This window comes from Strix uralensis, chromosome 18 (assembly GCF_047716275.1).
Source record: "Strix uralensis isolate ZFMK-TIS-50842 chromosome 18, bStrUra1, whole genome shotgun sequence".
Lineage (NCBI taxonomy): Eukaryota > Metazoa > Chordata > Aves > Strigiformes > Strigidae > Strix > Strix uralensis.
Window position 1 is genome coordinate 4,345,194 of NC_133989.1, and position 25,970 is coordinate 4,371,163.

The 25,970-nt window shown below is 42.6% G+C and overlaps 1 protein-coding gene across 1 annotated transcript in view; it reads right to left on the reverse strand.

Moving 5' to 3' along the window:
* Positions 1 to 25,970, reverse strand: part of CDH4 (cadherin 4) — a 466,340-nt gene that overhangs the window by 75,691 nt on the left and 364,679 nt on the right. Inside the window, exons 6-7 of the mRNA XM_074888264.1 lie at positions 22,960 to 23,104; positions 9,495 to 9,667 (exon numbers count right to left, since the gene is read on the reverse strand). Of these exons, the coding sequence (XP_074744365.1) occupies positions 9,495 to 9,667; positions 22,960 to 23,104 (318 nt within the window). The remainder of the gene's footprint in view (positions 1 to 9,494; positions 9,668 to 22,959; positions 23,105 to 25,970) is intronic.

The following is a 25,970-nucleotide window of genomic DNA, read 5'->3' on the forward strand; positions in this document are numbered from 1 at the left end:
ACCCCAAATCATGTAGCTTTTCAATTTGGTAACATGTCTTCAGTAGGCTGCCCAAATATGAATAAGTCATTACAGTTTAACACGTGAATCGGTACAACCTCCTGCAGAGGCTATAGCATCTGAATGCTAGCAATACTTAAAGGAAGTACTGTGTCCTGTCACCTGGAGTCCTGCCTCCAGCTCTGGAGTCCTCCGCACAGAAAAGACATGGACCTGTTGGAGTGGGGCCAGAGGAGGCCACAAAGATGATCAGGAGGCTGGAGCACCCCTGCTATGAAGAAAAGCTGAGAGAGTTGGGGTTGTTCAGCCTGGAGAAGAGAAGGCTCTGGGGAGACCTTAGAGCAGCTTCCAGGACTTAAAAGGGGCTTAATAAGATGGGGACAAACTTTTTAGCAGGGCCTACTGTGATAGGACAAGATGTAATGGTTTTAAACTAAAAGAGGGTTGACTTAGACTAGATATAAGGAAGAAATCTTCTACAATGGGGTGGTGAAACACTGGCACAGGTTGCCCAGAGAGGTGGTAGATGCCCCATCCCTGGAAACATTCGAGGCCAGGTTGGACGGGGCTCCAAGCAACCTGGTCTAGTTGAAGATGTCCCTGCTCAGCGCAGGGGGGTTGGACTAGATGACTTTTGGAGGTCCCTTCCAACTCAAACTATTCTATGATTCTATGATTCTGTAAAGCCAGGTGTATAAAAGAGAGTCTAATCCACACAGAAAAAAAGAATTTAAAAAAAAAATTGGGGAGCTAGTCCAGTAGGCAGTAAATAGCTCCATATGCACTGTCTGAGTGGGAGGAAACTCTTCGTTTCAGCCAAAGCGTAGGACTCGTTCTTGGTGGAATCACCTTCATGGGAGATGTAAACTGGCTGTAGGTTTTCTTTTATACACTGGTTCTCTCTGTTCTGTGGTTAGAGCATCCTTCTGTGCACATCTTCACAAGGACTCAGTCTGAAAAACTTCACAGAACAACTAGTCCGATAAAAGCCACACCACTGCTCTATTTGATCCTCTTTATTAAAAACATAATTTGATGGGGAATGAAATGCCCTTGGACAGGAGTAAGGCCAAGACAAATGCCAGCTGTGTGCGGCAGATCACCTTGTCAGATATTTATTGCAGAGCAGCGCTGTGGTGACGAGGTGGGCTCCCCATCAGCTCCTCTGACAGCTGCATTTCACTGGAGCACAGGGACTGTCAGCTTCATCAGAAAAGATGAAGCCTCCTCAGCAACTGGTCTGCAAACATGAAAGCAACTTCTCAAGAGGGTTGGCATGGCCACAAAATCACGGGTCCTTCCTCATCCCTCACAAACAGCTCTGCTGCTCTCCTCCTTCAAAGGGCAAGAGGAATGGCAAAGAAGACACAGCGTGTCCCAGTCACAAATAAGGCACTTCCATGACGCCGACAGCAAGGCGAAGAATTACTGAAGGCAAGTTCAAAATTAGCATTAAAAAATCGGTAGGACTGCTTATTCTGGTGACAGATTGTCCGTGATTTTCTGAATCCCAAAGAATTTGTGTTGCACAGACTGAAATAACAGGAAGAGAGTCATAAGGTTTCATGGAAACTATCAGAATGAGCAGCTTGCTTAAACAAAGAGGCTCTGCTCTCCTATGTTTTTCCAGAGCGTGCAAAGTGCTCCTTCCCCAAAAGCACAGGTGTCAAGGATTAAGTATCACACATCTATCAGTCAAGGATTAGCAACAGAGGTGGCCATAAAACGTGCTCGGCCTGTCCAGGCAGTATGATTAAATACATGTTTGTTGCGCTGTCTTACTTCCTTCATTAGTGTTTCTCTTTGCTTGTCAATGTTATTAAGTTCCTAAACCCCCCAGTGATGACAGGGCCATTAGTGTCTAAACAGAGAGAGGATAATGAGTGAATGCGTGCAGATGAAACCACAGCTAAGCTGAGCTTACACAAACTCACATTCAAACTGCGCCAACAGATCATCAAAATTTGTGTAACCAGTTGGTCTCCAGCACATTACATATGAGTCCCATTCATCTTGCTGGTGATTTTTTCTGGAAGTAAATACTATGGCTATTTTCCTATCTACTCATTGGACTCCCACAGGTTCCAAGCTATTTACCAGCCTCTTCTTTTGGAAAGCTCTTTTGTTCTTTAAAAGTTTCTCCTATCATCTCCAAACACACTTTTTTTTTTTTTTAGTGAAACACGTACTCATGCTATTGTCTCCCAAGCCCCACAGCTCAGACCCTTTCCTCTATTGTTCTTGCTAGTCTACCTAGCTATCGGATTTTTATCAAGGAAAAATAATCAAAAAAACCTTTCCATATACAAGAGCTCTAAAAACTCATATTTAGTGAGTTGTAGCAATCATGCAGAAGACCAAAGGTTATAGATGATTCTGGAAACACCCACCAGGAAGACACACAGCCACAGCTATTTGAGAAATGCAAACAGGGAGACATATTCTTTCTAGGTACTGTAACAAGGCTTCAGAGCTGCTGACATAATTCCCTTCTTAATTAAAACAAATGGCATTATTTCTATGACGAGGCTTCGCTCACACCTTTCCCATTCTGTAATAAAGGCTACCAGGAAATCCACTACGCAATGTTGGACCAGCAGCACTCAGAGCAGATTCAAGTCCTCCCCATCTGCTAACTTCTGGTATCTCACAATACTACAAGTGGTCCTCCATTGGGTGCGTGATGCGTTTCCAAATGCACTAAAAAAATTAACTTTCAGTGATGAGTGGTAGTGCTTCTCACCATAATTTGCTGAAAAAGGTCATTCTTGTCTGTAACAAGAAAATGAAATTCATGCTGGAATGATGGAGCAAGCTCAAATCAGTCCTAGGTACAATATAGAAACGTAAACTAGAATCAAGCATAAATCTACTGGCTAAATTCAGCTTATGGCTAATCAGCTCTTCCTTTGACAGGATATGCTGCTGTGGAAATGGGATAATTTTATAACTGAATAATTTAACCAGTTTTATCTTTAAGTAATGATTTCAGGCATATTAATATATAAAGCTTCAGTATTTACATTTTTGTTACATGGACCTGAAAAATTACAAGGTATCAGGAATAACACAGTATTCAGTGATAAATGACTTTCATAGAGTAGTTTTCATCCCCTAGAATGACTTTGTGCTCCGCAAATCCCTGGGATGGTGTGTGGCAGCCGGGTAGACAGCGAGGGCAGAGCCTGCTGTGCGACAGGGCTGGGGAGAACTGCTTGTCAACAGAAAAGGGAAACATTTTGGAAACATGAAGGTCAAGGCTAGAAGGGACAAGTAAAACAGAGTCCAACCTGCTGTACAGAGGATGCTATAGTATTTCACCTGCTTACCTCTGCTAAGAGTTCAGTAGTTTATGTCTGGCTTGAAGACTGTTCCACAAAGACTTCCAATCATTATTTGAATGCTGTGAGAAGTGGAAAACCCATTTACCCTTGGAAGTCTGTTAGAGTCCTTCATCATTTCAGTCATTGTAAAATACTTTGGGAGCCTACAAGTCTGGAAGCTAAATACAGGGGCTTGTGGTCCAAATTCACAGAAATAGATGCGCCTCATTGGCAAAATAATTGTTAATCTCTCACTCTTGTTCTCCTGTGAGCTCAGCTGTAGATGCATTTTTCTGCATGTTTTAATGCAGAGATACAGGAACTTCATCTTTAAAAGCAAGATACTTGTAGCTCAGCAGAATCTAACAACCTTGTTTTAGTTCTTCTCTGGAAAAAATAATGGAGAGAACATGAAAACCAGAATCCTTCTCCCTTTAAAGAACTCCTGCAGTAGATACAAATAGCAAACACGGTGCATGCTAGATTGTGCCTGTCAGAAGGTGACATCCTCTTACCAATTTTGCATTAGTCCTCACTGCTCCTTGGAGATGGCTAATTTGAGTGAGGAAAATGGGAAACAGAAACTCTTAGGATGCAGTCAAGCCATTTAGATGTCACTTTCCCTCATTCTTTGTATTTTGTCAGTACACATACCCGACTGATAATCTGCACAGATTCACTCATGTATCCCTCGTATTGCGTCGAGATCCTTCAGTCTCACACTGCAGCAGATGTTCCTCCAGCCCTGCTCAGAGGAGGAGGCGCAGCTTTGCAGAACACTGCATTGATATGCAGTGAGGGGGAATAATTAACACAGCCAACGATAATTTAGAACAGAATAAATTCCTTTTGTTATATTCCAGGGGTGGAAAAAGGATTGAAAGCTGCTGGACTCTCCTGTCAGAGGGAAGTTTTCTAGTACAGAAAGCAAGGCTCAGCCTGCGTTACCTGTTGGCTATACTTAAGAGTATTGGCTGGCTGGAAGAGACAAACCCAGATTAAAACCACTGTATTTGGGTAATCTCAAACCAGTGGATTGCTATCTATGGGACTGTTTCACAAAGGATGAATTATAGCAGTCTCAATGGCTAAGCTAATTCCTGTCACCACTGCAATGCTTTGTTTACTCCTGGCCAACATCTGAAATGAAGTAACAAGGAGGTTTTGAAAAGCTACTACAATGACCTGGAGATAAATATACTCAAAATAGTTACTACAGATGGTAAAAACCAATTCCCGCTCAGTTTCTGGAGGAGCAGCATACCGTTTGGGGTTTTTTAACATAACAGTTCAAATTTCTGCTCTATCAGAAATGCCTAGCTGCACCAAAACCAGAGTGTTGGAAAAGAAATCAACTGTCTCTGCTAATAAGAAGAACTTCTCCTCTTCCCCACAAAAATCCTGCCATTTCATTCATAAATAAAATAAGTCACTAACTCAGTTGTTGGCAGGCTCTCTCTTTTATCTTTCACTCACTTGAGAAAGACTAGCAACATCACATTTTCGGAAAGCCAAGTGTAGTAATCATAGAATCGGATTTCATGTATTTTTAAAAGCGTTTGCAGCAGCAGAGATCCAATCACTTTTAAAAGAAATATAAACATACAGAAATTCGGAAGAAGCAACTCGGAGCTCCTGACTTTCTTCATTTCTTCAACATGAGATGAATGTGCCAGGAAGGGACTCCTTTCTAAAGGGGATCTCAAAAAGTTAGCAACATTAGACTACAAGCACTGCAGAGCCAAAATACTTATTATCTCAAATAAGCCTCGATGACATTTGAGATGTCTCGACATTTATTGGCCTGCGAGCAGAGTGTGGGATCAACCAGCTCCTTTTCTCTCATTTCTTTTTTTTCTCCTCCTGCTTGCTCGAAGTCTGTTCATAAAATATTTAGGGGAAGCTCTTCAGAGGATGCTATTGCCTATACTATAGCCCCAGTGCAGCTTTACTGTGCTACTGAGACAGATATTCTGCCACCAGAGAAATCAAAAGAGCTGATGGGGTTGGATTACTGCACCAGGAGCTCCCTGTCAGACTGACAGTCTGGGCTCGATCCCCGCCTGGGACGCCAGAGTGAGCGGCAGTGAAAAAAATGAGCTAGCACGCAGAACAGATCTGGTCCCTTTTCCATGGTTATAAGGAGAAATGTTACTTTTCAGAATGGCAAACAGAAATATGAATGTTCTGCCTGTTTCCAAGCCTCAGCTGGGGACAGCTGACCCTTTTTTATCTCTTGTTATTTTCTTCCCAGGGGAAAAAAGAGCAATGAAATCTGGAATTCAGATGCACTGCTAAATTAAGCTATCAGTTGGGTAGCGTCTCCTAGTAGTACCACCCATTTCTGCAGCAACCTGCCAAAAATTAAATAAATTAGCATGATGCCCTCCTACCCCCTGAACTTTGTTACAACCTGTCCATCTCATGTATCCACGGCCTTCCCTATTAATCCACACACTCTGTGCTCCTACCACTATTTGATCTTTCCCTCCTAGTTTCATTAAATCAGCTACAGATTTCCTACGTTTCTCTGACGTTTTCCTGTATCAGAGCAAGTATCTGCTTTTAACTTTTTCATCTAAGCTTGGCTCTCTGAATGTACCTTTGAACCTCTGATGCACTCTAAATCCCTGTAATTTTCCCTATTAGTTCAAGGGATAGATGTTCCTTTGTTCCACCTTTGGCATTTCTCACTCTTAGGCATCCAGGAGCTTAAATCACGCTGTTGCTAAACTGTCCTCCTTTAATAATTTTTATGAAGTGCAGTCCAATTATCTTTATCTTCCTTGGGGATCCATTCAATTAAGCGCAGTCGTAATGAGTGAATGGACACAGAGCATTGTAACCATATTTACATCCAGATTAATGGGAACCAGGTAAGATAACTTTAAAGCCATCAATATTTTAATACCTTGGCTTTTCATTTTGCTATCTTCAGTGTCAGACACATTTAGAGAGACGAGCACAATTTGAGAGCCTGAGTTTTTAATTTCCTCTTTGGTTTGTGGAAATGAGGGTTTAAGAAACAGCAGCAAACTATACGAATTTGTCTTAAAATAGGCTTCTTGTAGGTTAACCAAAACACTTCTCATGACACAAAACGAGCTGGAACGCTTCATCCAGCTTCCTGGACATCTCATGAATTGAAGGTAATGTAAGAAACCAGTAAAAAACCAATATTTAAGTGGAGATGCTGAGAGCATTGTGAAGTCTCATTTAATGAGCATGGAACAGAAATGCTGAGCTAGAAACACCAGTCCTGAAGTGACTTTTCTCCCCTCTGAAAGACAAATGCTGGATCTGGAACATGGACCTGTCTCTCAGATACAGAATAGCTCTGACAGTTATTTTCGCACCTGCTTTGAGGCGCTTTTGCATTGCAGGAGCAATGTAGAGGGTCGAATGGAGACTGAAAACCTGGTTCTGTTTCAACACAGCTTAATGTAATAGTGTCACAGGCACTGATAAATGTGTCAATAAGCATTTGGAGAAATAACTGGTATCCAGGGAATTTATCTTGGTTGTAGTAGTTTCAGCTGAATAGGTCAGATTTGTTAACATTTTAATTTACACAAATCTGCATTCCAAATACTGCTCTTCGGCTCCTTTTCCTAACAACAAGAAAATGTCAGCAGCAAAACCAAATTTACTCCTCTAATAGCTTTCTCAAGATTTCAGGAAAAACAAACAAAAACAAAAAAACAATCTGTGGTACAGTTATGGGAGTGCTTAAACACTGTTTTCAGTTTAGACTTAATACAATTTTATGTTAATAAAACAGAAACTTTTGCCAATTCCAGATGTAATCCTGAAACGCAGCAGAGAGCGCTGGGAATAAGCACGTCCCGTAGCTTCAGGGCAGCCCCAGGATTGTGCCCAGAGCTGGTTGTTCTACCTCGATCCAAGTGTCCCTTGTTCAACCTGGTACTCATCTTGGGACACTCAACACCAGATTTCCACATACGAAGTGCCAGCTTGCCTTGATTTCCCACACCCAGTGCAACAGGGGAACTAACATGAAGCGTATGGTTCCCCTGCATTTTTTAAAATACTTCAGACACGAGATAAATCTGAAAAAAGATGACCGTTCTGCCTTATCCTTTCCCCCTAATTATCACCTGCCTCTTTCTTCAGCTGATTTGCTGAGATTAAAACCTCCTTCCCACCAAGCTACCCCAATCTACGTCTCTGAAATTAATATAAACCGATGACCTTTCTCTATCAGTAAAGCTCTACATTAAAATGCTGGCCCCCACTGATGTCAAGGGGGCAATAACAGTTCTGTCATTTTCATAAAATCAGCATTTTCCTGCCAGAATTCAGATCTCTCCTTCGAGTACTCTGCCACCATCCCCGCCAGGGCTGTCAGCAATCTCTACAGCCCTTGTTTCTCCTCTTCGACTGCAAGCACACTGCAGGCTTCAGCATTGCCTAGGATAATCTACCTGCTTAACATTCAGCTAACTTTCTGGTTCTCTAAATAAAAAGAGCAGGGAAAGGTCAAATCTGCCCTAGGTTGTGCTTACAAAGTCTGCCACATCAGGTGGGAAGGAACAGGTTCTGGTGCTCCTCCTGCTCCCCCAGCTCTGCTTCTTGTCTTCACATCTGGAAAGCTCTCCGCTCACCTGACCTTCTCCTTGGAAAGCTGTTTCACACAGCATCTACCCCCAGGTCAGCTCGCCCTGAAACTGTGCCTTGGGCAAGCCCCAAATCTGCGCCATTCCCAGCCAGCAGCCCCCCTCAGTCCCACTGGCTGCCCCAGGGCACTCCGCTTGCTGCTGAGCTGCTGCCGGTGCTTTTATCCACTCTCAGCAGCCTCCGCAGCCGCATTCGGGATTTCTCCCAAAGCCACTGTGCAGCTCTGAAACAAAACAGCAGCCCCAGACATGTGAATGAAATGGGCACAAACCCTGGCAGAGCAGTGCCTGTCGGCCGGCGTTTGGCAGAGCACTCTGCAGCGGGGCCAAAAAAGTGCCACTGGGGCTGATGTGCGAGTGAAAAAAATGTCTTCGGAGCTGGAGGTTTTCAATCCTCTGAGTGTGGGGCCCCCGCTCCCTCTGTCCCTGCCATCAATCACGGGGCAGGAAAGGAGAGAAAGGAGAACAAAACCAGTTTCTGGTGGCTCCTCTCAGAAAAACAGCATGCTGGGCTCTCTCAAAATGGATTTCACTGGACTTGTTATCTCTGGGGACTGCCTGAACTTAAACATCTGAGCCTAAGACTATGTACATCCTTTCGCATTTAACACATACCATACTATCTGTGGCTGCTTGCTCAATGAACAAATGATCCTTCCCATCGCTTAGTTGATCAAGATCTCCTCATGGCATTGGACAGGTCACACTCCAGGAACCGCACAGTCAAATGGGGAAAAACCCCAGAACTTAAGTTCCGCCTCTCCCTTCACACCCACTGACTCCTGTCCCCTCCTTCCCTAGTCACTCCAACCCACCACTGATGCTACATTGATTTTTGTTTAATGTGTGAGGTATAAATACTTCGTCCTTGAGCTATACTCACAACTAGAGAAGGCAGAGCTCTGAGAATCATACTGTAAGCTTACACTGGCAGAGTATGTTTTTGTCAGTAAAAATGAAATTTCTTCTGCATTTGGATAAGCTGTACATTGCAAAATGCCAGGAGGAAGAGGCATTAAAGGCAGAGCCTCACACAAACCCAAGATCACTGGAAGACATTTTCCTAGTTTGTAAATCACACAAGGACACCATCATGAAACATGCAAAGCGTGTTGAGTACAGGCTGTGTAACTGCTTCCAAAGACAACATGCAAAGAAGTAAGCAAGACAGGTCTAGAAAGAGCTACAGATGTCTGGCACTTAATTTGGCCCCTGACAGAAGGGGGACAAATGCCAACTTATGCATCCCCCTGCTCCTTCTGGAGTATTTTCTACATCTTTGAGTTGTACAAATTTACGGAAGGAAATTATCATGAGTTTGAAGATTCTCCCAGGGTTTCACTGATTGTTATGGATTAAGACAAAAATATCACATCAAAGCCATGATGCCCCACAGTTGCTGCAGAAGCAAAGACCACAATCTCCACGTGGCAACTCAAACTTTTAGAGGCTTAGTATTCAGGACAGGATTTGAGCTTTGCAAGTCATCAACCCTCAACAACGGGAAACCTGGTATGGTGGCTTTTAAACTCACCTCTCTGTCAAGTCCAGCAGCCACAGTGACAATGTCTCCCGTCTCGCTGTTAATAGTGAACATATTTTGCGATGGGCTCTGTGGAGTCTGAGTCACGATTCGGTACCTCACCATCCCGTTCGCTGTGGTACTATCATCTGCATCATTTGCCGTCACTGTCATCACGTAGGTACCTTGGAACAAGAAAAGATAAAATATCAGGACTGTCTCACTGTAGAGCAGATTGCAGTCCCATTGACTTGGGGTCATGCATTTTATTCAGAAATGCTATGGAGTAGACATCCCATTTCAATCCAGCCAGCTAGGCAAGGCGAGGATTATGAAAATAGCAACACTGCTGAGACTAGATGATCTGTAAGGATACTGATTACACATAACTGGTACATAGCGAGAAGTCATATGAGGATATCTATGATTAACTTCTAATTCTTTCAGTGATTGTAAGTTTTAGGGCAGCATTTTTTGTCCTGCAATTTCATAGATTCTCACAGGAGATTTTTTTTCCATCCAATCACTGCATTCACATGCATTCAGAAGTGGAGTTTAACAGTGGAAAGCCTATCAGACTTCTCAGCAGCTTCAGAAGGACACCATCAACGTGCCCATGTCCAGTGCAGGAAGCAACTGTCTGCTGCCTCCAGTTCTTGGAGAAACAACCACCTTTCTGGCTCCTTCTGGAGATAAAAAAAAAACATTTCTGCAGAGCAAACAGAACAGCTGCTGCCCAGCAGGACAGAAAATCAATGATTTGGTATGTGTGACCAGCGATGTATTGAATTGTTGGTTTGTTTCTGGCTAATCATCAGTGTCTTCATTTGCCTTGCAAAAAACAATCCTTACTTTCTAGATACTGTTGGGAGCGCACTGATGCACTGACAGGCTCATTATCACTGGAGTTTGGCAGCAGGGTGTTTTGCTAAAGTGGGAAATTATCATTATGAGGGTAAAAGATGTTACTTGATTGGATGGACTCCTGCAGCTGCATGGTTCTGTGACCCCCCAGAGCTCACAAGGCCCAGCTTTACACTTGTTATATTGGTAGGAGAGAATGACTAAAAGGGCAGACACATACCGCTTACAAAAAGCAATCTGCAACAGTGGATAAATCTAATGACATGAGACCTGAAAGGAGGAGTGGGAGGCAAAGAGAGACAGTGAAACCAGACACAACCTCGTTTAGTGACCACCAAACCCAACAGCATCAATGGAAAGATGGGAGGTACCGCTTGAACGCTGCTCACTCGGGAACTCTGAACAGATGAACCAACTTATGAGCCTGCCGTGCTGGAAGAGATGCAGAGTGGTCCCAACAAGAACCTGAGCTGATTTAAGATGGAGCCACGCGGTGTTTTACAAAAAGAGCTGAGTTTGTTCTGCCCACTTGGTTAGATGTGAGCCACTGGCAAACTTGGGGACATGTGGCTACATCACCATTGCATTGTGTCTCATCTAATAAGCCCAGATCCCCAGCTTGGCCACAAAGCTACCAAGCTTCCAGTTCAGAGAAAGCAGAGTGCTGGAGAGCTTGCATCTGTTTGCAAGAGTTTAAAAAATACCCCATGCTCTAAAAGGGCAGATCTACCAATGGCTGCAGCATGCCCAGATTTTGTCCCCTAGCCAAGTGTCTTTCAGCCACTTGGCACGTAGGCAATCCCCCAGGATCTTCCCCAGCTTTGGGAAAACAACATGTCTCAGTATTAGCAGTAAGTGGCCTCATAAGTTTGTATTTTTGCACTGTGCAAAGTGCTTTGCTGATCTCCTTCCATCTGGCTCAATCAGGCTCTTTTTGTTCCCTGTGGTGATACATATTCCTGTGAGTTTTCTTAGTTCAATAAGAATTATAGATTAAAAAATAAATGAATGTGTAAAGCAAATTCTAATGATGAATACATTCCTATCTTTCTGCAATAATCCTGATTCACATTTGTGAAATGAAAACAAACTATTCAACAACTTTAACATTTTTCCGATCAATAAACTTCAGGAGAGGGAAGGAACACTGAATTGAAACAAGGCTGTGCAGGCAATGAATTTTCTCCTTTCTCTTCAAGCATTCTTTTTTCACTCTTTTGTAAAAAACAGTTATCATGAGACAACTGACACAAATAAAGAAGCCAACCCTTCGATAAGTACAGGGGAAATGTACAGGAGAAATTTAAATAGGAAATACACTGAATGAGATGTTTGATTTGGAATTTATGTTATCTTAATGGATTCTATACTGAAAATATCTCTGAACAGAATGTCAAAACCTGGGGCTAATGAAAACAGAAATGGAAGAGGAAAACAGACTCTATTTTAGGACATGTGAAGTCTTAGGACATATTCCAGAAAACAGGTGCTATTTTGTGATTCACTTCTAGTGCAAGAAACAGCTCAGAAAGGAAAGTTATTGGGGCTACTAGGTTCAGACAAGGACGCCCCACAGTTGTGGTCCCTCCTCATCTGGGATCTCTCAGACTGCACAGTAGTTTCCAAAATAAATCAGGTTGTGTGCAAGATGGTGGGTTCCCAGCTTAGCAGGGGAACCCATGAGGCTGCAGCTGTGTGGGGCACAGGGTGAGCTGACAGCAGCTGTAGTGTGGATGGAGTGTATAGTAGATCCCCTTCACTCTTTCTCTCACTTTTGCTTCTTTCCTGCAGTACAGCATTGGACTGAACACACCTGCTCTAGAAGAAGGACTATTTCAACAGTGTTTGACCTATGTCCTCATAAAGGGAGATGGGACTGGACAGATATCTCTAAAGTCATGAACCGTGCGCTGGGGAGCTGTATTTCAAGAGGCAATCTGCTCCCTATCTCATATCTTTAATTTCTATTATAAAACCCAACCACAGAGAAAACAGAGGAACTTGGCATTAATTACTAACTTGTAACTTAATAAAACGTCCTCTGCAAAGGGCCCTGTGTGGCTGCAGCACTCTGCAGCGCATGATGGAATTGCAGCAGCCGCTTCCTTCCCCGGCTCTCCCTGGGGCTGCTTGTCTGACCATAGTCTGCTGTAAAGCGGCTGCAAATTACTCCCTCCTCTCTGCAGTCTGGATGGTGGCTGATACGTCCGTTCCTGTTCCTATGCACACACATTTCCCACCTGGCAATACTGACCCAAGAGTGTGATGGCATCTCCTGTTGCCCATGCTGAGGGTACCACTCCCGAGCACCACTCCCAGGGGATCAGCTGCTGTAACCTGTATCACCATATAGGTTCCACTCAGTTTTCTGTACATTTAGTCTGTCTTGAAGCAAGACATAACCTCTAGATACCTGTGTGCTGCAGTGAATGGCATAAACATATATTTGTGCACAAGAGTATTCAACAGAGCGATGTGGATATATACTGCTACAATGTCTAGCATCTTCTGGGTGCTATATAAAGTCTTTCACTATACTAAGATGGTTGGGGATGATTTACCTGCTATAAAAGTAAGTAATACCATGTTTCTGTGTCCTGTGCATGGGGATATATCTTCATATACTTTATATTAAAATATAGGAAATACATCCCCATATGCAGCCTCTATTACTACACAAACTAGGCAAATATACAGTGTCAGACTGCACAGTACTTACACGCTTGAGGATTGCGGCTGGTATTGTTCGGGTTTAAGTGAAAAAGTACGGACTGCCCAATCTGCCTGCAGGATGTGCATATGCATTTTGTGGAAATTGCAGTATTAACCACACTGTCTTTTAATCCCTATGTTCTATCCAAGCAGAGACTGGAAGCAGTTACTACAGACCTGAAACACTGGGCAAACTCCTCCAAGTCACACTCAAGACCCCCACACTGTACTCTGCCATTTTTGGGTCAGACCCTGCCAGTGGTGATGGAGCTACAAGAGAGGTGTAATAAATGGGGCAAGAGGGACTTTATGCTTTCAGTGTGTGAGAGAAGCATTAGCTTTATTTTTCTGCTCTGAAGGGCTTGCTCGTAAGCCCACTGACAACACTAAATGAATGCATGAAGTGCCGAAACTCGGGAATTTGTCCCAGTCTGCACAGCGTATCACATAACGAATACCCAGTCCAGACGGTGTTTCATCTAACTGGATTAAACTACACACCTGGCCTACTAACTCAGGTAGATAACCTGTTGAAAGAAAAACACTTCTCATCAAATAAGGCACATGGTACGTTAAATAAAATACCTAACCTAGTACATCATGTCAATATTAAATCAAATTTGTTGCATGTTGAACAGCTCTTCTGAGAAGCAGATTGAATTATCATGCACAGCTAGTGATGACAAGATTACTGTGCATTAGCTTTCATTAACTAATGTGCCAAGTTCATATATCACCTGAGTTAAAATTAATGTATGGCATGACGAAGGAGATCTATCAATAAAAGGCAAGACCCCAAGAATCTGCAACTTCACAATGCATTCCCTTTGATTTCCCAGAGACTGCAATCTCCTAGATGTTATTTTGTCAAATGACGTTTTTGTTTCAATCTAACAACGGACAAGACACATGAGATGCTTGAAAACAACCCTTACAGAAAAATATTCCCATTAGATTAATTAAGCTTTCTACAGGACAGACAAAATAACGCCTTACAGAATCTGCGGGGCGGGGGGGTGGAAGCAAAGGGAGATAATTTTTACCTGTATATTCAGTTTTATCAATTTTAAAATTAATTGCATCTGCTTGTAAAAGACTGCAAAAAGATTTTGTTACGTTTACTATATCTCATTTGATCTGTACATGTTAAATAAAAAAAAAGAAGCAAACCAAGAAAGATATCTGCCCTGCCTATGTATAAGCAGATAAGCATACAGTCATAAACAAACGTCCCCCCCAAATCACCCTGGAATCTGAGAATCAGCTCAATTCTTTCCAGCTCAGACGGTCCCAAGGCATGCCAAGGACTGCTAATTCACATCACGTTGTCTGCAATCTCTGCTCTCCCATCTAAGCAACTTCATTTCTCTGTAAAGACTGAGCTTTCACGGTTTTAAGGCATACAAACAATATCTTAGCACAGTTGTGCTCCCAAAGTCTTTGTTACAATTGCTTTATAATTACCATTTCTCTAAGCTGGTTTGATATCCATTAGTTAGATTTAATGCATGTTAAAAGAAAGAGCTAATGGGCACTTATCAGGAATCCAAATTAAAAAAAAGATAAAAACCCCTTTCACTTTGCCCTTTATACCACATATCACTACAAAAATACACAATCCTCTCTGTCTACTTCTGTGATGTAAACAGAAAAAGCTAAAACTTCATCCAGTTTTTACTGATAACGCTGATTCTCTATTCAGCTTTATCTTACAGTTTATGTTTTTTAATGGCTGGTAAATGGTTGCAGAATCATTAAAGGTTGGTTAACCTTCTCAGTCTAATTTTGACCTACAAGATACTTAATTTAATCATTTCCCCATAGAAAAGGATTGAATCATTATGTGCAGACATGTGGTGATGGCCATATTACATTAGATCTTCATTAACCCAAGTTAATAATGGCTTTGTACTAATGGAAATCTCCCCTTCCTCCTAATTTTTTTTACCCCCAAATTGGAAAGCTCACTTAGTGAATACTCTGCATCCGATGCTACACAGAGAGAAGACAGTAATTGTTGATGGGAAGATTAAATACTGAAAAACAGTGTAAAATTTACAACATTTCCTAAAGATAAAATTTTGCATTCAGAAGAGTTTCCTGCTATTAGTTTTCTTCCCCACAGAGGACAGGAATCTCATGCCCCTACTCACAATAGGAACACTTCACCCTTTAAGTGATTTAATTCATTGCAACAAGGTCTCAGGAACAGCAAAGATGTCAAAACCAAGTTACAACGAGAAGTATGATGGGATCCTGAACAAGTCCTCAGAGTACAACTATACACCTAATTGCTTGTACACAGCTTCCCTATGTAAAATATGATCTTTTTTACCAATAAACATGCTGAACTGTGCTTGTGCTACTTGTCTTTGTAACTGATCAATAATGAGATTCTTCCATTCCCGAGGTGGGGAGGTGAGACGAGGGGCAGGAGGGGGCTGTCTCCAGGTACGCAGGTTGCAGTGGTGCTGGGCCATCCCACGTTGGTGTTACTTGCCCTACCTGAGGTGCCAGTGGCAGTCTAAATGGCACAGCACAGAGCTCCTTACGGATGAACTTACCTTGCCAGTAAGCACGAGTTTGAGAACAGTATTTGGAGAACTGCTGTAGTGTTAAAGACTAAAACATCTCAGCAAACGAACCTGTATCCTCAAATTCAAAAAAAATAAAGCACGTTCTAGAGGTTTGAAGCACCTTCACATACTCATTGTTAAGAGTTTCAAATGAAAAATGGGGAGCTGACTCACCAAAGGTGCTGAGTGGAGTTATACAGGTAAACAGGAACGTGTGCAAGACATCAAGATGACAGAAGTGCCTGGAACTCTACTGGAGATGTAATAAATTGCAAATATGCTTAAATTAAACTGCATCCCACATACTCGAGATAGAAAACTAAATAGAAACAGCACTTTCCTTCTGAATGATATTCCTTCAGTCATAACTGATAGCTGCTGTCATTCTCTTTCACTGTTAGTTTTGTAATCATTGGCAAATTTTGACCTTTCAAGCAGCTAACCTAATTCATAAAGGATGCCACTTCCTAATTAGCGGAGACATCAGATTCTCAGCCTCAAACAAGGCAAGAGCCAATCTAATGAGAATGAAGAGAGCAAGCGGGTCTGGAGAGAAGACTGAGCAAGTTGAAGAGGCTGCTGTCGGCTGGAACTGAAATAATACCTCTTATTGTTAAAAATTGGAATAAATATCTTGGGAAAGAAAATGCACCAACTGCAGCATACACACGGGCACGGCCAGATTTGAAGATAACTCCTGTACAGCAGTCTGCAGCCTACCAGGACCCTACGTACTGCAGAGAAATAACAGAACTAAAACCTCAAGATGGACAAACGCGCATTCAGCCTCTGAGCAAATAGTTTCGACTCCATAAATCGACGAGCCTCAGCTCAGCTAAGTTCCTGCAGATGAATCCTCTCAATTCCCAGAGGCTAATTCAAAAAATGGAGAAAGCGTCACTTAGGACAAGATATCCTGAACAGCACCACCAAACTGCCTAACAGTACGGCTAGGTCACATGCTTAACTGAACGCATATGCAGCTAGTGAACCCAGCTGCACAGAACCTGAGACTTAACACATCTGCCACAAGACTTAAATGCAACCCTTGAATTTTGACAATATAACATAATGTAATATAAGATAATGTAATGTAATAGAATGTAATATAATATAATATACATACTATGATATATATAATACTACGTTATTTGTAACTGCTGGTTAAAAGGAGACAGTGGACTATTGCAGTGTTGTCACTAACTTCCAGAGTGGTCTCAGAACATGATTTCCACATTTTTTTTCTTTATATCAACTCGGCCATTTTTTCTGGAGGGAAAAACCATCAGTCTGGGGATTTGCATTTTTTTCTCACCTACAGTCCTATAATTCACTTCCTTGCTCTTGGGACTGGATGCTTCTGAAAAGGAAATTAAGAGCACAGATTTTATAACCACTCACCTCGAAACAAAATGGAAAGCACTACCACGTGTGTTCACAGAAAAACAATTTCTTATCTTAAAATTGTGCTCGGCTGAGCAAAAGAACCTAAAAAAGAACATTGTGTATCCTAAGTCTATGTGTAATGTGTGAGAGGATAGACTTGGGTTGGACAAAGCCGTTTTTAATAGAATATGAAGTGCAAGGGTAAGAGTAGCACCTACTCAAGCTGCAGAAGATGGCACTGAACTGATGCATATATTTAGGCTTGCGATGAACCCAGAAGTAACACACCCAACCTGGGAGGAGCTCTGGGATGACTGGAAGAATCTGTTGAGACCTGCTCTGGCTCTTGAAGATTTTACCTTTCCATGGTCTCTCCGAAACACCCAGCGCTTGCATTATTTCTAGCTTCTAGTGCTATCAACAGGGACGTGCACCCGGCCCACACCCTGGTCTTCTCGTGCCACGGCACCACCAGCAGCCGAGTCAGCCCAGGGCCACAAGCCTGTTCGGGTGCTCTATTGAATTAGGACCTTTCTAAATGAGGAGTACTAAAATTAATTTACCTCCAAGCTGGTAAAAGAATACTGAATGTTTTAATTATGAGCAGCACTACGGTGTTTTTGGAATGGGTCGTAATGGAAGAAAGGGGTTTTCTCTCAGTGTCCTATTAATTTTTAAAAATGAAACGTCTTCTCTTCAGATCTCAGGTGCTGCTGTTTTCGTTTCCTCCCCTGCCACCCAGCAACAGCCGTTTTGATCCTTCATGGAGAGAACAACCTGCAGGCCACCAGGCATCTCTATGAATTGTACTGTCAGGTTAGAGAAGAGGAACAAAACAGAACTGCAGAATCCAAATTCTCCCCATGAATATATATATAAATGCAACTATATGCCTTAAAAGATTAATTTCACAAGCCTTAAATTGCAGTTTAATTTGAAAACTAATTCAGCCTCATAATTGGCTTTCTGTTCAAATCACTGAGGCTAAAGATTTAAATTCTTAATATTCAGATGACTTTCAAGTTTCTGGCCCCATCTGTGCATTAGTCCATGGTGTTAATCTCTGAGGGAATCTCTGCTGGCATAGAAATAAAATAAACAAACTGGGACACTAGTAGAATAATCGGCTTTTAAAATCCTTGGGTTTTTTATATACTGCTTATTTTTATGAGATTTCTTTAACTCAATTTGCCACATATAGATTTGGCTCCCAGCTATTTCATTCTTCATGTGGCATGCTATCAACAATTATTGTATCAGACTTCCATGAAATCAGGAGGAGACGGGGAAATTTTAAATTACAACATTTCTCATGTAAGAAATACTAATATTCCTTTATTTTGGAGGACTGCCCATACTTAGCATGCTTTCACACCACTCCCAGGGAGGGTGGCAGGAGTAAACTGTCTTACACAACACCACGAGAAAGAAGGAGCTGGATGAAACTCTAGTTCAAAAGAAGCCACTTGGACCAAGATGTACCCAGAGAGTTAGTGAAGTGGAAAGGATGAATGAGAAGGGAAAAGGCCAGTCTGACAGGAACAAATTGTTTTGGAGAGATGTGTTAATTTTTGACAATCTTTCTGTTAAAACAAAATAGATACAACCCAGAGCAAAGCACTCAAGTCACTGCGGAGCATTTCACATTGACCTTTTCAGAACTGAACGCTTCAGTTAAGTAAGACATCCACATCCTACCGTAAGGTACGTTTTGTGGGGGTTATATCAAAACTAAGCTTCTGCAGTGACCAAAATAATTCTTCTCCATCACATTTTTGTTTCGTGATTAAACTCCCTTTTTTCTTTTACATTTGAGCATTTTCATTCTATCTTATCGAGCAATATTTTGGGGAAATTGTAGAATTTCTTTTGAAACGACACTCCCCAGGGACACCCCTGGGATGCTGCAAGCCCCGCAGTACAAGTGCAGGGGCTGGGCTCCTGGCAGGCAGTAACTGGCGGTGTACAGAGGGGGAAAAATCCACCTCAAACCACAGCTCCTTCCTGCTGTAAGGCTTGTGTGGTGCCGCTCAGAGATGTGGGCTTTGAAAGGGCAGCAGAATCCTCACAGGGCAGGCGGCGTTGGGCAGCGAAACCATGCAACACATCCCGCTTTATCGGCGCTTGAAAGGCAACTTCTGCAGCTCCCGGAGAACTTTGCTGATTAAGGCTGCCAGAGGGACCAGGGGAATTTCAGCTCGAGCTTGCAGCTGCATTTTGAAAACTTGTCTGTGTTCTTCATATAGAGGCAAGGTTCAAAGAGGCAAACATTATTCAATATGAGTAAAACACGGTCTTTTAAGATACAATTTCAAACAGTGGTGCATTAAATCAAAACAACTCATGGAGGGGGAGAGTAAGGAAGAAAGATGGTCCTGTGGAAAAGAAAATCCTGCATCACTATTCCTCTTCTGCATTTTTGGAAGGGCCTGCATTTACACATTTAAATTGTCCAGCTGCATGACCTTAGGCTAGATAAGCTAGAAATGCATTGAAATGTTTTCCAGAAAGTACCAGAAAAGGAAAAAGGAATGCAATCCAGTTTAAGAGCCAGCACACGTTTGAGGATGTATAGGGGCCAGGCTGTGACACACATGTTCACACTACAGAGAACTTTACCCCACCAAGAATGAGCTCCTGATTTGAAGAACACTATGCTACGGTGTAAGACACTATTTCAATTAAGTTATTATAATCCTAACCAGCAACAACAACCTATTATAATTAATAATACTTGATGATTTCTTTTCTATTTCTGTCAAGAGTTGCTTCAAGGTGACTTGCACAGTGTAGAGAGCACGCTCCTTGGAAACCCAGCCAGTCTGAGTGCTCTGCAGTCTGGGAAGCCCCTTCACTTAAACCCCATCAGACTGTCTCTAATGAGTCTCTTCACATTGCTGTCAATTCTTCCAGCTCTTGGACAATCCCCTTCGAAGGATATTTGTATTTTAGGCTAAAGCAAACTTGCTTCTTCAGTGGGAGGCTAAGTGTCCAGCAGTATCACACCGCAGGCTGGAGTACACATTCTTCCTGCTCTCTTCCAGCTCACCGCATCCCGGCTGCTGAGAGGGGACCACGCTGCACTTCGTGGTGCAGCATCCTCCGGAGGCACAGCCCTGCTTGCAGCGCCCGTGCTCCGCAGGCTTTCGCTTTGCCCCACACCCCGGGGTGTGCTGTGCCGCCCGCAGAGCTCTCTCCTTTCACCTTCAATGGGATCTGCTCTACTGATCCTGCTAAAGCCTTACAGGGGCTTTTCCTGCAGCTCAAGGTCACTGTGCCCTGCTCAGTCTGTGCTCAACAGCATATTTTTGACGGTCTTGCTCTGCAAAATTTCCATGGGTAGAGCTTGAGCTCCATATGTCCCTTTTTTTTTTTTTTTTTTTTTTAAATCTGGGCAAAATTCCTACTGACTTCAGCCAGTCATTGGCTGCTCACACTAGCTGCCCTCAGAGTCAGCATTTATTTAGGATACTCTAATTCTCTAGCTACTTTTCTCTTAAGAGGTGTGCAAAATTATTAAGAACATTTCAGATACTGTGGTAATCGAGTAATACTGCATTTTTAATCACAGCCATCATAAATGGGCATATGGAAGATGTGAGAAATAACAATTGTACAGGATATCCAGGGAAGCATTTTCAGTCCTCAGGCATAGTTCAATAGCAATGAACAGTGGAAAATGAATGCCCAACTCCTGTAACATATAACAAGATTTTTTAGTTTGCTTGAAGCAAATCTGTACTTTATACATGGATATACACATATATGCATATATATATTTATAGATGCATATACATACAGAACTTACCACTAAATCAATACTGTACACATTTTGCTGTTACCTCTAAGAATATGCAATGTCTTTCATTTGTCAACCACTGCCACAAAAAATCATGAATTCTGGCTGCTATTTTATCTCTTGCAATGGCTGGTGTGGTACCTTCTTAGTTATTATAATATTCCAAAGCATCTTGAACTATAAAAAAGTTCTACGCCTAGTTAAATACATTGTCTAGACTTGTCTCTACACAAAACAGGGATACATAACTTTGAGGCAAAGGAGGAGCATGCAGACATTCACAGTAACTCTATGACCTATCACTTTCTCAAAGACACAACATCGTGTTTATTGCCAAGCGCATAGAATGAGGGCCTCAGATACTCAAATTCCCAGGAGGTTCTACAAAAGCAAAGAACAGAAATTCAATACTAATAAAAACCTTTAAAAGAATACAGATTAAGCAGGAAAGAGAGAAAAAAACCCAAATACATCAAAGACAAATGTAATTGCTTTTGAATAAAACCAGATTGCTTTCTACCCACCTGCCTTAAAGGCAAGCACTCCAGCCTGAGATACAGAATACCAAAAATCACTGGTAGAAGCAGAAGCACAAGTATTTTGTAGGCAAAGTTATCTTAGTCTGATTTATTGGCTCAAAGGCTTATCTGGATTTCAGACAGAAGAGGATGCAATTTACTGCTTCTTTCACACAAATGAACAGAGCTAGTTAAAACATTTGGGAACACTTTGAATATTGATCTGTCCTAGAATAAGATGTAAGAAATTTGATTTGCTATGGAAATGTTGTATCAATCTTCAAACTTTGATATGCCCCAAAGTGGCCTTCAAACAAAAGCCGTAAAATCCTCCAGGAAGATGTCATTAGAGCCATCAGCTCAGGGATTTCTCACGTCCTGTCTACTGAGCAGGACTGGGATCAGCACTTTGAAGCCAGTATGTCACCACCTGAAGCATATCAGGAAGGGAGCTGTACCTATTCTGTCCTCAAAAATAATGTCACGTTCTGTCCTCACGACGTGGCACCACAGCAGCCCATTCCTCACAATGCTGAAAGACAATCAATCACGACTGCGAATCACCTTGTTAAAAATAGTGGCCACCAGAGACTTCCCTATGACACCTCAGGCAGCGGAGAAGCCATGATAAATGCTTGCTGACACAAAACAAAGTCACGCGGTATTTAACCCCTCAGCCGGCAAACAACTGAGGATAAAATTTGCCTTGGAAAAATCTGCCTTTGATTTCAGGAGACTTCCATAGTACTAGTGGCAGTTTTCACAGTATAATTTATGTTCAAAGAATGAATACACTTATATTAGTTATGCTCAGCAATAAGCGAAACCAACCCCGCTACCATATTGGAAACTGCAGGGTTATGCTGCACTTAAATAACAAATCAACAATATAGTTGAAAAGTAAACATTAAAGACCCTTGTAACTACTTTTCTATGCATATAAACATGTTCACACAGAAGTCATCACTTACATCCTCACTAATCGCTTACACCCTCACTAGTTTTTCACCCATAAATTTTCTGAAATTCGAATTTGGGTTCTTCAAAATTTCACCCTCTGTAAGAAAAGTCCTTGGCGACAGAGGATGAGCCAGCAATTTCAGTGGGAATATTCCCACTTCAATAGGTTTGCATCAGGCCCCAAATACAAAAGTATTTTCTTCACGCTCTGGGACACAGACCTATTTGGAGTCTGACTGGGTGCCAGATATTGAGTTTGCAAATGACTGGATTAAATCTCAAGGAGGCAGATATTCAGCATTTCAGGCACAGGGTCAATGAGAGGCCACTGCCGGCCTGGCTTTCAGCGCTCTGTAGTCAGAATAACAGCCCTGTAGACGTGTAATGAGTGTATGAGAACGGCAATACAGAGCATTACTCTACAAAACCGCTGCTTTTGCAAATTCCGCATCTAGGAAGGGACCACCAGGATCCAGGTGCCCTCTAACCCAAGTCTGCACTTTCTCTGCATCCAGAGAAAGAGATACCAACTAGATTGTTCTCACCTCCTTCAGTCTTCACAAAGAGTCAGCAACAGCAAACCTTCAAGAGGAGGCAAAACCACCATGCCAGACTGATGGTTGAAAGCCTGCAATAACTTTAAGACTTTTTTTCAACTGTACCTGGTTTAGAGCCTTCATCAACAGATCCATTATAGACTTGGTTTACAAATTCCGGTCTGTTGTCATTCATATCAATCACATAGATGTAAAGGTCAATAGGATTCTCCACCTTGTTTCCATTCATATCCACTGCATGAGCCCGGAGCTGGGAATAAGCACAATGAAAGCATAATATCAGCAATTGGATTTGTTGCAGAATAAGAGACCATGTTTTGTAAGCATTGACTTCACCTCATAAATACTTTCTCAAAATTGAACTAAGCGAGTATCTAATTCCAGCAGAAAGCAGTGACGTGGTTTCCATCTAGACTCTACACACACAGACAGTTTTTCAAGGCTTAACATAATATTGAAATAATATTTTAAAATAGCAATTGTCAGTGGAAACACTTTAATTTTTAAGACATGGTGAACCTTGTCTGACAATCTGAAAAGTAAATTTTGCTTAGTTCCAAATACAGTGAGGAAATGAGTTTGACTTGAGAGGTTTCTTATGGGAACCTGCAGCCTTTCATACCCACAATAACAGGGATTAATAAGTGAACAGATTTCAGCATGACATTAGTATTGTTTGTTCTTTGTTTAATCTCGGTCTCTAGGAACAGCAACAGCTACTGACCCCACTGCTCTATACACCAGAAGACATAAAAAAAGTCCCTTTCCTTCAAATGGTGGGAGCCCCTGTGGCACTAAGAATGAAGTATTTTTCTCAGGCTTGACTAAAATATCCAGTGATGAAGCATTACAATAACCAGAGCCACAGTGTTAAGTCCTCAGTTAAAGTGGAACTGCGGCTTTATCTTATTAGCAATAACCATCAGTAATAATGCTCGAAAACAAGAGCATCTGTTTTCTGAACAAAAGGGACAGATACGGCATGTCAAAAATGAGTAATTAATAAAACAAAGCCATCAACAATAGTCTGGAACAATCAGTAATCAGGTGAAAAAAATGGATAGCTTTCTCATTAAAGGGAACAGATGGCTACTCTAAATGGTGTGTGCGCTGAATGGAGCTGCCGATGTCGGCTTCAGAAAAACCCCAGACAGGCAAGGAAAGGGCTGCACGGCTCCTGACGATGCTGGGCAGTGCAGAGGCATCACCTCGGTGTGAGCGCTGCAGATTCTGGTTTCACCCCTCTTCATTTCAGCACCTGTGAGCACTGCTGAACCTCCCCACCGCCACGAAAATCGGGGATGGCACTCAGGACGGCTGCGTGACATCCCGCAGGGCTGGCGAGATGACGAATGGAGGCTGCGGAGGATGTTAGCTTGGTGCAAGGGCTGGCTGGGAGAGCGGGGCTGAGGGACAGGAGACACACCAGCTTGTGACTTCAGAAGGATCAAACCCTCTGGTCCCTCCCAGCAGCTCCCTGGGCCACCGTGCTGCTGCTGAGAGTCGGAGCTCCTGTGCCAAGGAGGTCTCCAGCTCCTCTGATGCATGACAAATATATGTGCTAATTGCATTAGCACTGGTTTCCGTCTTTTGCTCTCGCCGTGCCTGTGATTGATGCAACTTTCTCCTTCATGTATGGTGTTCAGAAGTCCAGAGCTTAACAAAAGAAACTGCACGCTATTAGGATGGGCTGGATTAACATTTAATCAAGCAGAGAGAACAAACTGCCATGTGAAATGAGCTGGGAGAAAAACATTTTTTTTTAAAGGAAGTTAAGCAGCACTTTTTCTTTAAAGACTGAAGAAGTCCAGCTTCGTTTTCAATACAGGATGTACCATTTGTATTTCATGACTTGTAATGCTCTTAAATATCTGCATTTCTTGCCTGCATACAAACTGCTTTGACTCCCACCTGTTGAGCTATCCTTCATCACGTCAGATGTAGCAATTCAATAACTTTACCAGTCAGAGGTCAGACTGCTTTTGAAAAAAAGTAATTCGGAGCTAAAATTAAAGTTATTATCTTCAAACTGAGGCAGCACTGGGCTCTCTCTTGCAGCATTTCCAGCAGAGGAAATGGCTCCATTCAGAGATAAAGCAGAGAGCAAAGCTGGTATCTTCCCCCTCAGATCTGACTCTCCCCCTGCAAATTTTTAATTACATTTGATAGCTTTTGTTTGAAATCTCCAGGAGAAAGGGATTTCTCAGCAATGCACGTCTATCTGCTTGTTGCACTCACTAGGCACATACACCCACAAATGCGTTACTGCCTGCACTCGAGGAAAAAAAGATTCAATAAGCAAGACAGCAGGAATATCATCAAACCTGCGGTGACATGCACAAGTGTCACCTCTGCTCTGAGCCCAGCACCAGCACCCGGGCTGAGTTATGGGAGGGAGGACAGTGCCTGGGGACACGGGCACTAGTGCCTGACTAACGGCTTTTGGGCAGCCAGGAGGATGGCACCTGCTCCCCAAGCCCAGCACAGCAGACCCTGTGCCTTTATGTCCTGGACTGCGCTGGTATCTGGGTGTCCATAGCTGGTCTTCCTCTGCTCTCCAACACGGTTGTTACTGCTGCCCTTTCTGCACACCCCTCTTCTCTCTCCTGCTCTTTTTTTTGCCTGACTTCAATGAACTTTTCCTCTTAGGGTTGCTTGCACGAATTTTCTCTATTCGTATTCTTTTAACAATTCTCATGTGCCAACGCCTCCGTATCCTTCCACAACACGTTGGCTCCCCTGTGGTCAGTGTCAACCACAGCAGAGGGAGAAGAGAGGCTTGAGCCAGAGGGTTGCATCTCAACACAGCTCTATGGGAGCTCTTCCTCATTAGAGATGATTCCTCGTTAGGGACCGTTCCCAGTGGAGAAAGCAAAGGAAGGAGGGACTCCAGTGGGCCAATCTGTCCACTGGGAAACCAGTTGTATCTCCAAGGCAGATCAGATAATACATTTCCCTTCCTTAATTCATCTTCTCCCTTGTTCTCCTGCCCTACTCTTTGTGTTAGTGAGGCATCCTCAAGCAGGACAACACACTTTGTTCTGGAGTCAATCTTCAGATGCTGAGACAGTGCTCATTTGTGTGAGGGACAGTCTAACATGGTGCTCTGCGGCTCA